This window comes from Lasioglossum baleicum, chromosome 7, assembly GCF_051020765.1.
Source record: "Lasioglossum baleicum chromosome 7, iyLasBale1, whole genome shotgun sequence".
Classification (NCBI taxonomy): domain Eukaryota; kingdom Metazoa; phylum Arthropoda; class Insecta; order Hymenoptera; family Halictidae; genus Lasioglossum; species Lasioglossum baleicum.
The window spans coordinates 926,418-941,807 of NC_134935.1; the positions used below are offsets into that span (position 1 = coordinate 926,418).

Consider the following 15,390-nt stretch of genomic DNA (forward strand, 5'->3'; position numbering starts at 1 on the left):
GTGTAGATATTAAACCCCTATGCTATGCATGCTTTTTGTCGAACATGTTTTGTCGAATTATATATTTTATATTAAAAAATATATTACAGTAAATGCTCGTTCGTTGTGAAAAGGCCAGGGGTTTGAATTCGCAACGACCGAATAGGGACGCTATTTATGATTTATGACTGCGTCTATGTAGACACACGCCGACCGCGTCGAGCAAGACTTCAATAGAGAGCCGAACAGAGAGGACAGAATGAAATACGGATCGCGTGACCGAAGCATGTCGCCGTCGCCGGCACAATTTAAAGGCCCGCGAGTTCTTACAATGTATGTAATGGCAATGATGGAATTGTTCATTTTCCATTAGGCTGTTATGGGACTTTCGCTAACTCATTTCTGGCATTTTTCTGATTAAAATGATACCAAACACGATATAATTTGGCCAATATTTGTTTAATCGTGGTTTAATCGACGATGAAAGTTTCGAACGCAACGAAGAAGAGCGTATAGGAAAGAAAGAGACGCGGACAGTCGTCGCCGTCCTGCGGAGCGACATGGGGCCGACTAGGGGCCGACTCAGGGCCGACTCGGCGTTGACAGGCAGTGGAGTGGCTAGGCACGTCACAACGATCGCATAGACCAGGGATGGGCATTTTTGCCTCAATTGAGGCAAGACTGTCCACACCACAGCGACCACTGCCTCCCACCAGCTCCACCGTTACCATGGAGAAAGAACGCGCTTCGCCCGTAGCGAGGAGTGCGCATGTCTCGCGAAGGCTTCGCGCATCGCGGCCTATGCGACGAAGGCGCGCGTTGCATGGAAGAGAGGTTGGTGGGAGAAGCAGGCGTTTGAGGGGCCCCACCCGTGCCCATCCCTGGCATAGACGATTCTTCACAACGAACGAGCATTTACTGTACATAGTATATTATATGTACAGAGTTACACTTCTGGAGTTGTTGTAGTTTGTATTATTTTGCAATAAAATATTAAGCATATAGGGGTTTATATTTAATTCATACCTTTTTCTATGTAATATTATGATTTATTTTCCTTTGTTACTCTTTCGGTTAAACTTTTCCTTGCGTAACCAGATATATTTACCTTTTTTCTAGGCAATCCAGTAGATTTGGATGAGAAAATGCCAAAAATTCAAGTTTCGATCCTAGAAGATCAGTGGTTTAAAAGTTATGAGTGTTTCAAATTGGGCGATTTTCAGTGCTTTTGATAAGTAAGAATGCTGCCATGTTGGATGTAGTGAGCATCGCGTGCCGCTTGAAGAGCACAGCAGCTAGATGGCACCACAAGCACGCACTTGTGGCGGATGTAGATAATGTAGATTTCTGATGTAGATATGAAGATAATGTAGATTTCTGTTAATGTTAATTGTATCGATTAATTTGTTAACATTTATTTTGTTTTTGGTTTCCTACCAACAAATCTATTGATATAACAAAATTTTAACAGATTCAAATAAATATTCAAAGAAATAACACGTCATTTTATTTAGAGGACTATCTTACACCTCTACACACTGATGTCGATCACGTAGATTCCCAAACGTAGACGGGCCGGCCCTGTCCACCCCACAACGCCCAACCTAAGTACCAACCAACTTGGACTATACCATCTCGTCTTTATATCTCGTATATTTTAATTACTGCTCGATGACAGCTTGTCCCAAAACAAAGTGTACATCTCAAAGATAGTCGCTCTACATTATCGGCATTACTGCATGCTTCTGCTGCCAACTAGCAGCTCCGCTCGGTAAGCGGCGCGCAAAGCACGATACTGTGGGGAATTCTGTGTACATTCCCATAGTTCACGGATGTGGCGACACCTCAGGACGGAGGCCGCGAGGCTAGCCGGAGCCACGTGACTTCCGGTTCCGTCGGCCGTGGCGAGAAGAAGCCGCTGGAGTCAGTCGGCCGTGATCTGCCATCACATACCGTCGCACGACGTATAGCGCTAATTGTACCACGCGGCGTGATGCCTCAGGCCGCAGCATATTATTATTGTGAATAAACTCACTCGGCTTGTCCGAGTTTTAATATAGCAGGCAGTCGCTGAGTTCTGTCAGTTCTCTTCCTCTCACACGTTCTACAGGTGTGTGGAGCCTGCTGGTGATCCACGATTCAACGATCACCCTCATCTCCATAATACATACCAACATGGCAGCACTCTCACTTTTCAAAAACACTGTAAATCGCTTAACTTTAAACACTCATAACATTTAAACCATTAATCTTCTGGGATGGACACTTGGATTTTTGACAACTTCTCGCCCAAATATACTGGATTACATAGGAAAAAGGCAACAATTTTTGGTTATGTAAGGAAAAGATAGAAGTTCGTACGTCGCATGGGACCATTTAATAATTTCATAACAAGAAACATTTCATGAGTGATTTTCCAACGTTCTTAACACATTGACTGCCGCGGCTATAAAAAATGATACACACTCAGTTGGTTCCAGTACGCCGCGTGTATCATTTTGTATATGCGGGATGGTTGGTGTGGCATGGAGTAACACACATAGCAACCTAGCCGAAATCTTTCTTAAAATATAAAAGAAAAAAAATGTTTTTTCACAAATACCCGCGGCAGTCAACGCGTTAATCTTTTCTCTGTGTACTACTATTCTAATGTTAACTGTGCACAGGGTTGTAATTAGACCCCGTACATTTTTGGAGCGAAATGTAAAGAAAAAATTTGTCTGCATAAGTATTTGTAAAATTTCATTGATTTTTAAAAAGATAAACATAAAATACTTTTAAAAATCTGAAACCTATCTCATTTCTAGAAAATTTTTGGAAATTTTCCATTCTTCGACTTTTTATTTCAGTTTTTATCAGCCTGGGATGCGTTCACAACCCATACACAGAACTAAGGTTAAACGCTAAAATCGGTTAATAATAAAACATAAACAAGAACATTGGCCATCAAGCTACTCATGCCAGTGTATAATACAGTGGTCGGCAACGGCAGTGACTTTTCAGCCCGATCTCGGCTCGCTACGCTTCCTTTCGTTTCGCTCCCCGTGACGGCCCTAGTCCACGAGGCAGCTCAGGCGCGTACGTATCCCAGACCGTACGAACTGCGCGTGGCGCATTAGGGCGACACCCGTATCAATAGGTTCCCAGTTAGGTACGCGCCTGAGCTGTCTCGAGGACTAGGGCCGTCACGGAGAGCGAGACGAAAGGAAGCGTAGCGAGTCGAGATCGGGCTGAAAAGTCACTGCCGTTGCCGACCACTGGTATACTACATTGTACGGCGTACATATGTAGGCACCTACTTACATGTATGCAAAAGCTGAGCAGTGGTTGCATTTATAAATGATGTTTCTCAGGACATTCACTAGGTCAGGCGTGGGCAAGGGTGGAGCCCCTCAAACGCCTGCTTCCCCCACCAAGCTTCCTTTCGGTGGCGCTCCTCGTGGCTCCAATGCGCGAGGCCTTTGGACTGCTTGCGACAAGCGAGACGCGTCCTTCCTACATAGTAACGACGGATGCTGGTGGGGGACAGTAGGAGCTACGGTGGGGACAGTTTTGCCTCAATTGCACGCCTGCACTAGGTACTTACTGAATCATTTTTGGCGAATAACAAATTTGATGGTATTCAATGCTTGAAATTAGCAATGAATAAGATGTTAGCCCCGTTTCACACTTGAGCGGACCGTCCACGCTCCGCACTCCGCGCGCGGAGCAAATTACCTGCAATGTTATAGGAGCTTCCACAGTTCAGCGGACGGTCCGCGCGCGGAGCAAGCACCTACATATATCAGTGGTCGGCAACGGCTGCACCGTTCAGCCCGATTTCGAGGCCTGCGCCTCCCGCGCGACTCGCTGCCCGTGACGGCCCTAGTGCTCAGGCCCGCACCGTATGAAATGCGCGTGGTGCCCTCCGTGGTAATGTGGAAACCTATTGATACCGATGTCGCCCTAATGCGCCACGCGTATTTCATACCGTACGGGCCTGAGCACTAGGGCCGTCACGGAGAGCGAGACGCGCGAGAGGCGCAGCCCTCGAAATCGGACTGAACGCAGTGATACGCGCTGGCGTTGGCCACCTAAATACGGCCACCTAAATATCTCCTCCAATTGTGGGGGTATAAAAAATATTTTGTGTACTCTTTGAATTGTTTGAAGGAACCATTATATTGCAAACAATATTTTTTTCTGGAGGTCATTTTTTCGGAATTATCAAGGTCATCGATATTTTTTGATACATAACTACATTTTTCTTTTATTGCATCGTGTAACTAATCGAAAAATACATTCAGATATGTATCATAACATGACATTGTCCTTGATCTGAAGGTAAAATTTCTTATTTTCGAAGCTCAAGGTCATTTCAAAGTCAATGACCTCCAGAAAACAAATATTGTTTGCAATTTAATGGTTCCTTCAAACCATTCAAATAGTACACAAAATATTTTGTATACCCCCACAATTGGCGGAGATATTTAGGTGGCCGTATTTAGGTGGACCACGCTGTATATAGATCAGTGGTTGGCAACGGCTGCACCGTTCAGCCAGTGATGTGGGACGCAGTGTCGCCACACATTCCCCTCTTTTTCCCCTTCCACTATCCCATTCCAGCACCATGGGCACACTCCAACGTCCCCCACTAAGACCGTAGACCGTGCCGTAGACTGGACTGGTCATCAGAGAGGGGGTACTTCTATTCCCCTCGATTTTCTCGACCTAGCGACACTGGTGGGACGTGGTATTTTTCCCCTCCGCTGGATTAGCCGACTCGGCCCCCCACTCTGACGTCCCATCGGCTCCTCACGTTGCTTCTACAGCGCACGCGCTGCATACAAACATCGACAGCAATCGACAGTCGAATAGGCAGATCACACGGACAGACTAGAAGTACGCTTGTGTGTAGCGCGTGCGCAGTAGAATCAACGTAAGGAGCTGATGGTACGTCAGAGTGGAGGGTCGAGCCGGCTGAGCCAGCGGAGGGGAACAATACCACGTCCCACGATCAGTGTCGCCAGGTCGCCAGCAATCGAGGGGAATCAAGTACCCCCTCTCTGATGACCAGTCCAGTCTACGGCACGAGCACCACCGTGGTCTACGGTCTTAGTGGGGGACGTTGGAGTGTGCGCATGGTGCTGTAATGGGATAGTGGAAGGGGAAAAGGAGGAGAGTAATTGAGGCAACTTTCTGCCTCAACTGACGACACTGCCCACGATTCTAGCATCACTGGCTGAACAGTCCAGCCGTTGCCAACCACTGATGTATATATATGCATAGGTACTGTGGCGGCCATTGCGCTGGCCTACGCCGCACAGTGGGTCAAACCGATGAATTCTGTGTCAAAATCAAGAAGCTTTTGGTAGAAATGAGATAGAGCGATGACTTTTTTCAATTAAAGCTGAAACATTGCAGAATATGGGAAAAATAGAGAGGTTATGGTACGAACGTTTTTCAACCTTGAAAAAATTCGTCAAACTTGCACAATTTTAAGAAAATTGTGGTTTATCCAATACCACGCGCGGAAATTTTTTTTTGACATGCTATACATCAGTCCCAGTAGATCTTTTCACGTTGAATTCAAATCTTGAACTCAAAACTAATGAAATCATTTTTTCGTTGAAATAATAACCCACTAGTTTGAAGGTACATATGTTGTATTCTCATATTCGTACACTACCGCTCATAAGTGCTTAGGCACTCTTCTTTTCTTGTATTATTGGTATAGAATTATGTTTACCAAAAAACATTAGAATAAAATGAAATACAGTCGATCACAAAAATATTGGGACAAAATTGCAATAGATAGATTGCAATTGTAGAAAAAATACCAAAAGTTGCATTTCACAACTTTTTTATACGAGCCTGTATTGAAAATTTAAAAAATTTGAAAAATATGTTTTGTAGATCTGCGTCAATTAAACATATTATGAAAATTTTGTAAAAATCGGTCGACGTTGCAATGAGCTGCAAACGTTTAAAGATGATGAAATTGCAATTTCTCACGATTTTCGGCCTGTAACTGCAATAAATCTAAAGATTTTTACATCTTTCAATGCCTGTCATTTTTCCCCACATCAACCGACTTCGATGAAACTTTCACAGTGCATATAATTGACACAGTTGAAAATGCAACTTTTAGTATTTTTTCTACAATTCCGATCTATTATTCGAATGATTGACACTGACGATTAGATATACGTACATACAGGGTGAGGCCCCAGAAACAGGCCACCTGAATACCTCGGCTGCTATTGGTGTTAGGAAGAAATGCATCACATGGAACTTGTTTGGTTTCGAGGGGGCATTAATCAGATATTAGTAACCTTTTTGTAGGTGGACGCGTAAAGGACATATGAAGGTCAACTTCACTTTATTAAATGGAATGAGGTAATTTTGAATACATCAATCGATGCAGCTGGACATTCGTTATAAAAAAGAACTAACCTATGTATGTCGAAAATTTAGTAGTTCAGCAGATATTTCAATTTAAAAAACTCTAAAATACCATTATTGTCGTACTAAGACGTTAGTGTTTATTTGTGTAACGTCTTATTGTTAGTACGACAGTAATGGTATTTTAGAGTTTTTTAAATTGAAATATCTCCTGAACTACTAACTTTTCGATATACATAGGTTAGTACTTTTTTATAACGAATGTCCAGCTGCATCCGTTGATGTATTAAAAAATACCTCATTCCATTTAAAAAAATGAAGTTGACCTTCATATGTCCTTTGCGCGTCCATCTACAAAAAAGTTACTAACATTAGATTAATGCCCCCTCGAAACCGAGCAAGTTCCATCTGATGCATTTCTTCCTAACACGAATAGCAGCCGAGTTATTCAGGTGGCCTGTTTCTAGGGCCTCACCCTGTATATGCAAGCATTAATACTATCACTGGAAAATGGTTTTTAGTCGAATAATGTTTTTTAAAGAAATGACTCGATTATTAATAATTTAATATTAATAATCGATGTATCTCATCGAACACGAACCGAACAATTCAGTTTAAAAATATGTGGATACGTACTTTGATTGGTCGTTCGCGATCTGGATTTTTGTAGCGAAGCCAGAGAAGACCAGATACGGACAGCGTGGTGAACAGTGCCTCAACGAAGCTGACATAATTGATTAGCACGTAGACATCCTCTATGCTGAGAAGCGCCAGGGTGATAATGCACTAGAAACAGAAATTGTATTATAGCACGAACAAGAAATCGAGTAGTAAGACGAAACAAAAATTGTGATACACAGGGCGAGTCTCGTAATGGGACGATCTCAAATATCTTTGTTGTTTTTAAAGATACGTCAAATGTCTGAAGAACTAAGTTGAATGGTAAAATGGGGCTTATACAATACCAAAAAAATTTTTGTTTTTATATAATTTTTTTAGAGATATGAAGGTCACCTTCATTTTTTTTAATGGAATGAGGTATTTTTAAATACATCCATCGATGCAGCTAGACATTCGTTATAAAAAAGTACTAACCTATGTATGTCGAAAAGTTAGTACGTCACGAGATATTTCAATTTCAATAACTCTAAAACACCATTACTGTCGTACTAATTGTAAGATGTTCGAAATTGGGCGATTGGAAGCGACAAGCCGAACATTCCACAGTTTTTATAACCGTGAAGAGTCGCGTCTCGATCACGCGTTACCGCGAGTCGAGAACGGGAAATCTTTGTCTTAAGACAGAACGTCAACATAACATCGAGTCTCCTCGAAATCAGGCGACAGTCTCGACCAATCAGTTTCGAACACACCGTTTTCGCCCAACGTTATTTAAGGGCCCTCGCCTGTCGGAGAGCCAGTAGAGTCTGATCAGCGAGAGTTTAACTCTGTTTTCTTGTACCGCGGTGATTTACCTCATGTTCTTACGCATTCGTGCTCGCTCGCGCTTCCTCAATCGTTGATCGCACCGTTCGAGTCGAACGATTCTAGCTCTTACGCGCTCGCTTCTAAATCGTATATTGCGTTGTGCGCGCTCGTGAGTTCGCTCTTTCCATACACGCGCTAAACACAGTGTGAATCGATATTTCGAACGAGGACAATCTCTGGACTTGTTAAGTGTGCGTACGAGTTGTACCATCGCGCCGATTCGTTTTCGACTTTAGTTAATTGCGTCGCGCATCGTGCAGCTGCCCGCGGCAAGATCTCCTCTGCGTCGCGTTGAAGATCTCCTCTCGCGGTGGCTCCTGATAGGTGCCGCGCAAGATTTCCGTCGCGTCCCGACGGCAGCCATTAGCACGTGGCAAGATATCCGTTTAGAACCAAGTCGAATCGTGGCGCCGAAACACCATTGAATAAACTCAGTGTTGTCAATAACCTGCGAAAGTTTTCTTTTCTCCCGCTCCTTCCTGCCTGTCCTCGTGCGCTCAATTCTGAGCGGTCCCAGCATCAGGCGCCTCCGACCTTCGGTCGACGCCGAACATATTGGTCCTTCGAGCCGGATCGCGAAGTGAGCAAGAAGGTGAGGTAGTGCGCGAGATCGTCATCATGACGGCCAATGTCGATGGACAGGTACAAACACAGCGAGCAATCGAACGTGCTCTCCCTAATTTGAAAAAATTGGGGAAGAACAACTGGACTAAGTCCACCTTGAGGATGAGGATCGTTCACCTTCAAGAACAGTGGAGGCGGTTCGAAAACGGACACTCCAAACTGTTCGCTACGCTCTCACCGGAGGAACGAACGAGAATTCTCTACTTCAAGGAGGACCATTTCGCGGCGACGGAAGAGGTGTACCTTGACACCCTGTCCTTCATGACGACTCATCTAGACGAGCTGACTAGCGCAAAGGCCAACCAGTCAATTACAGAAGGCGACGGCCAAGCGGTCCCATCAGTCCCGGAAAATCAGCTTCCACGTATAAAGGTACCGAATTTCAACGGCCGATACGAGGCCTGGGAATCGTTCCGCGATAAATTCACCTCGCTGATTATAAATAACACTACGCTTCACGATGTCACGCGACTTCATCATTTAGTTTCCGCTTTACAGGGTCCCGCTCTAGATTGTATTGGAAATTTATCGATTACGGCGGATAACTTCCAAATAGCGTGGGATACCCTAAGGACGCGTTTCAATAATCCGAGGCGTATAATCTCCGCGCATATGTGTATAATCTCCGCCCAACCATTCGCTCCTACATAAGGATGCGCAGTCTCCTGCGACTCCGATCACGGAGTCCGCGACTTCTTCGTCGTCCCCGTCCACCGAGGTCAGTTGACACCTCGCGTCCACTCACACGGGTCCGAGTTCAAGAATTCTTTTAGCCACTGCGTGGATGCCACTCAAGGTTCCGTTCGGTCGCAGCGTAACAGTTCGAACCTTGATAGATCAAGGATCTGAAGCGAGTTTTGTAACTGAAGTCATGGTGCACCTCTTGCGTGCTAAACGCATCCGCATCGCGACCACCATCTCCGCCGTCGGCGGCGTTCATGTCGGTACCTTACGATACGCAGTACGTCTCACCGTCGCTTCTCGTGATCGTGATTTTCCTTCGGACGAAGCAACCGCTCTCGTCATGAAATCTCTTTCGACTTGTACGCCGAAGCGCATCCAAGATAGTCGAACACTCGATCATTTCTCTGAGTTCTCGCAAATCACTTCAGCGTGCAAAGTGCATGCCGAAGCGCATGCACGTCTCTCGAGCTCTCGCTCCTTCCTCGGAGTTCTTGCAGCTCCTCCTTCGAGCCTTCGCTCACTCATCGGAGTTCCTGCAACTCCTCTCAAAGTGCATGCCGAAGCATGCATGTCTAACAATTACACTGATGTAATTGTTAGATTCAATTACAATTACTGTAATTGTGTTGTAACAAGTCCGGTTCCCGGTATCGGTCGGTTTCGTGCCGGATTCCCCCGTTGCTGGTTAGCTCGCCGCGCCAGGATTAGAAAACGGCGGAGAGAATGCTCGGGATCAGGAAGAACGGGGTGCGTCGGAGTGTAAATAATGACACGTGGAATTCATAGTAACGTGCGCTCGCTGCCAACAAGTTTCATGATATCGCGGTCGCGAGAGTTCTGGACGCGAAGTGTGTGTTTACGGCGTTCGCGGGTTTTCCTTCGTCAAGGTGGATCGCGGTGTTGACATCGAACGCGTCGCGGAATTGATCGTGGACGTGATGCCCGACGGTGTGAGCGTTTTCGGTGATTATGAGAGTGGTGAATTGTTGGGAAGTGAACAGGATTCAGCTGGTGACACACCGTGGCTATTGGAGAGGCTGTAACGAATATAACGGAGGCGCGAGATTCTCTTCTCTCCGGCCCGCGAACACCGCGAGATGGCCGCCGCGATCACACACGGTTTCTCGTAAGTACCGCGGCGCCGACCGGGGAGGCTGCAGCCGCGACCGCGAGAGGGCCACCGCGAGCACGCGCGGGCTCTAGCGAGAACCGCGGCGACGGCCGCGAGATGGCCACCGCGGACTCGCGCTTTCTCGCGGGAGAAATTGTACCCGCGGGGATATAAATACGCGCCGCGGACCCAGAGAGGATCAGTCGGGTTCTCCGATCAAGTGAACGATCGCTACTAGTGGCTACTCCACGAACGCCTTCTAACACAGCGACCGAGAATCAGGCTTCCTGTCCGCTTACCGCCGACTCCGCTCCCACGCTCTGCGTAATTCCTTGTGGCTGACGCCTTTGGAATCTGTCCGACCTGGCGAGAAGTATTCGTGGCCGACGCCCCTATACTCTCGCACTCCGATCCTCGTGGCTGACGCCCTTGGATATCCTCCGATCGAGTGAAACGTGTTCGTGGCCGACGCCCTTACACGCTCACACTTCCAGTCCCCGTGGCCGACGCCCAGGGACCTCCTCACCGCTAGTACCCCTCTTGTGGTTGACGCCTTCGCAGGGTGTACTCTCCTCGTGGCTGACGTCCTTGGAGCGCGAATCCCGCTACCTCGACGCTTGTGGCTGACGCCCTTTGACTAGAGGTAGATCCACCCTTCTCTCTCTACCTTCCGACCACCGTCATCGTCATCGCCGATCTCTCCGCCCCGCGGAGCCGCATCTAGAATAGGGTCACCGGACCATCCGCCGCGACTAGCATAGGGTCACCGCCGCGTTAACTGTACAATAGCCCAGCGTGGGCCAACTTGTTCACTAGAAGTAAGTTGCGAGCGCCGGACCTCCGGGTCATCCGAATTCCGCCGCGTTAACTGTACGACCGCCTAGCGTGGGCACCTTTGTTCAGTAGAAGTAAGGAGGACGATAATAAACATTGTTTATTTGACCACACCTGTTGTACTTCATTCGTGGCCGAAGAACTCTCGACGACCGACTGAGCCGGCATTGTCTCCCGACCTATATCCGTTACAAATGGCGCCCGAACAGTCTGGATAATAGGGAGAACCACGGATGAGTGCACAGGTAGGGTGTATATACCGACTGAAGAAGGAGGAATTACGAAAAAAAAGCCGAGGAACTAAGAGTGGACACAGAGGGAACAGTCGACGAATTACGAGCACGACTAGCAGAAAAAATCCGCAGTATGCCGAAGGAAGATTCCACAACGGCAGGGCCCTCACAAGAGCCCCAAAAAGCCGACATACTGAAAACAATCAGTCGGTGGGACGCCCATTTCGATGGGTAAAACCCCGAAGACTTCATCGACCGCCTGGACGACCTCCATGATAGTTACGAGGTCAAGCCAGAGCAGACATTACGATGCTTAGCGGAGATACTAAGGGGAAAAGCCCTCCTATGGTATCGAAATGAAAAGCACAAGTGGGGGAAATGGGAAGACTTCCTACGAGCATTCAAGAAAATGTTCATACCCCAGGATCGCTTATTCAATATGGAAGACGAAATAAGGAACAGGCTGCAGAAACCAGGGGAACCAGCATGGGAGTACGTTGTAGACATACAAACTCTCATGCGCCGACACGGAGGTTTTTCGGAACCCGAGCAAATCGCCAGGGTACACCGTAACCTCCACCCCGACTACCGAAGGTTTATACGACGGGAAGAAACAACAACGATCCAGGACATCCTCGAACGGGCAGAGGAAATCGAACAAATAGCGAAAGAAGAAAGGACCCGCTCATCAACCAGGGCCGCCGCCGCTATAGGGCCAATAAAAACTGAGGCCACAGGTAAAGAACCAGACCCAGGGGTCGAGAAAGCGGATGTCATAAACGAGAAGTACAGCCGAGAAACGTGCTGCTGGAGGTGCGGGCAGAGGGGCCACCAAAGAACAGAATGCCGCAGGCCCCAAAAACTATTCTGCTCGTACTGCGGTACAACGGGGCGATCAACCTTCCGTTGCCCGTGCAATAATGTGACGGGAAACGGACTCAGAGCCGGTGGCAGAGGCACCGACCGGCCGAGCAATACAATGCCTCTGCAGACACAAGTCCGGACAACAGGATTTTTACGCAGGTAATTATCTACGGGCGAAAGTTACAAGCGCTCGTAGACACAGGAGCAACACGGTCCTACATACGCCAGGACGTAGCCGAGTGGAGCTCACGAAACGGAGCAAAATCCACCCCCACCGAGTTGACCGTCCGAATAGCAGATAACTCAGCGGTCCCGCTGGAAGGGGAAGTAGAGATCATAATGGATCTCTGCGGGAACACGGTAGCCGTAACCTGCCCGGTACTGCCAACGCTATCACAGCCAATACTGATCGGCGTCGACATGCTCCGAGCACTAGGGGCCACAGTAACAATAGGCCCCTACCGCTGGACATTCCAGGATAAAGCCGATACATTTAACGGCCCGGAAGGCCTAAAGAAATGTACGATAGAGCAAGAAAGGCAGCTGCAGGCACTGCTAGACGAAGAACTGCCGAAATTCGCTCAACTCCAGGGAACGACTCACCTGACCACTCACCGGATCCAAACAAAAACGGAGGTACCTATAAAACAGCGGTACACCTCTCGCAATCCGGCCACGCAGCAAATAATAAACGAAGAGGTGGATCGAATGCTGAAGGACGGAATAATCGAACCGTCGAAAAGGCCGTGGAGTTCACCAGTAGTGATAGTCAGGAAAGCCAACGGCAAGCCAAGATTCTGCATCGACTTTCGGCGCGTGAACAGCGTAACAGAAAAAGATGCATACCCCCTACCTCAAGTGCAAGCCACTCTAGAGAAACTAAGGGGCGCCAGGTATATCTCAACAATTGACCTGGCGAATGGCTACTGGCAAGTACCGTTGGACCCAAAAAGTCGCCCGGTTACGGCATTCACAGTACCGGGCCGAGGCCTATACCAATTCAAGGTAATGCCATTCGGACTACACTCCGCACCCGCAACCTTCCAACGGCTCCTGGACACGGTAATTGGGCCAGAATTAGAGCCCAAGGCCTTCGTATACCTGGACGACATTATCGTCTTGGGAAAAACCTTCGACGAACATCTACGAAATTTACGAGAGGTACTAAACCGACTGCAAAATGCACGGCTAAAAATTAATCCGGAGAAATACCAGTTCGGCCGTACCGAGCTTCGCTACCTGGGACATCAGGTAACAAGCCAGGGAGTACATACGGACCCGGAGAAAGTCAAGGCAATACGCAGCATCACCGCACCGAAGAACCTAAAAGAGCTACGACGTTTCCTGGGGATGGTATCATGGTACCGTAGATACATACCCCACTTCGCGGACACCGCCGAACCACTGCATAAACTTCTGCAGAAGAAGAGAGGATGGACGTGGACCGACACGGAAGAAAAAGCGTTTCAAACGCTCAGGGCACAATTGGCACAAGCCCCAGTGCTAGCCTGCCCCGACTTCGAGAAACCGTTTTATTTGCAAACAGACGCAAGTAACCACGGACTCGGGGTAGTGCTATCACAGGAAATCGAAGGGGAAGAACGAGTAATAGCGTACGCGAGCCGCACACTGAACGGAGCAGAGAGGAACTACTCCGTAACAGAACAGGAGTGCTTAGCAGTGGTATGGGGGATCCGGAAGATGCGTCCATACCTAGAAGGATACCACTTCTTCGTAATCACGGACCATCAAGCACTACAGTGGCTACAGAAGATCGAAAGCCCATCGGGAAGGCTGGCCAGATGGAGCCTAGAGCTCCAACAAAACAACTTTACGGTGAAATACCGTCGGGGGGAACAGAATTTCGTAGCCGACGCACTGTCCCGTCAACCGGAAAACGCAGATCTACTCGAACAGCCGAAGGATACCTGGTACGAAAACATACGGAGTGAAATCAAGGTCAAGCCAGACCGAGCCCCGGAGTATAAAGAATACCAAAACCAGGTATACCGCTATATCCCGGACACGGCCGGTTTACAACCGGGAAGGGAGTGGAAAAGATGCGTCCCGACCACGGAACGGCCAAAAATCCTACAGCTAATGCACGACGACCCAACGGCAGGACACCTGGGCACAGCGAAAACGCTACACCGACTCACCCAACGGTATTTTTGGCCACGGATGAGACACGACGCCATAAAGTATGTCCGAAATTGCCGCAGTTGCCTCCAATACAAGGCAATACAGCAAGCCCCAGCCGGAGAAATGTTTACGACACCAGCAATGGGACCGTGGGACGTCGTCACCTCCGATTTGGTCGGACCACTACCACGATCAAACCAGGGCTATACAACGCTAGTGGTAATTCAGGACAAATTTACGAAATGGACAGAAGTCCGACCACTACGGCAGGCCACCGCACCAGTAGTAACAAAAGCGTTCGAGGAGCTGGTTATCTTGCGACATGGATGCCCCCGGATCGCCATCACGGACAACGGGAAACAATTTGAAAGCAAGGACTTTCACTCACTCCTCGAGAAATACGAAATCCAAGTAGGCCAATCGACAGTTGGCGCGCCGGGCCGACTGTGCCAACTCGCGTCTAGGTCGCGCTCTGATTGGTCCGTGTTTTTCGTTAATAACTCCTAAACAAAGCCGCGGATAACATTTTTGCAAAGGAAAATGTCGCTTCAACTGGTCTCAGGAACTTCTCATTTCCGGGATGTTCAGGAATTTTGGAACACCCTGTAGAATTAACCTGGAATACTTGCCACGGAAGCAAATGGGAGTGGCGGATCTTCTTCCGAGGTCGTATTTGAAAACTGTGGTGGCAGTGGACGAAACGCACAATGAAATGGTACACAGTCTTAATACGGAGGTGGCCATGAGCCAGACCAGAAGGGTCCAGTTTCAGGAGGAGTCGTTGAATGATCAGGCGTTAAGTAGAGTCAGTAGTTATGTTTTGGAAGGGTGGCCCAAAGTGAGAAGCAAAGTCTACGCGGTGAGGTCAAACAATACTGGCCAATGAAAGATGAGATTACGTGTCATGGGGGGATGCTCCTGATTAATGATAAAACCATTATTCCAAAAAAATTGAGACTAGAAATGTTCGGTCTGGCTCATGCACCTCATTTTGGGGTTGAAAAAACGAAGAAAAGGTTGCGTCAGATCTTCTACTGGCCAAGTCTA

General features: G+C 47.8%; 1 protein-coding gene across 11 annotated transcripts in view; it reads right to left on the bottom strand.

Annotated features, from left to right (window-relative positions):
* LOC143210726 (Y+L amino acid transporter 2-like) overlaps positions 1-15,390 on the bottom strand; it is a 694,702-nt gene that overhangs the window by 181,667 nt on the left and 497,645 nt on the right. For all 11 annotated transcript variants that reach the window (XM_076427860.1, XM_076427853.1, XM_076427855.1 and 8 more), the window contains one exon: positions 7,000-7,149. In XM_076427860.1, the coding sequence (XP_076283975.1) occupies positions 7,000-7,149 (150 nt within the window). The remainder of the gene's footprint in view (positions 1-6,999; positions 7,150-15,390) is intronic.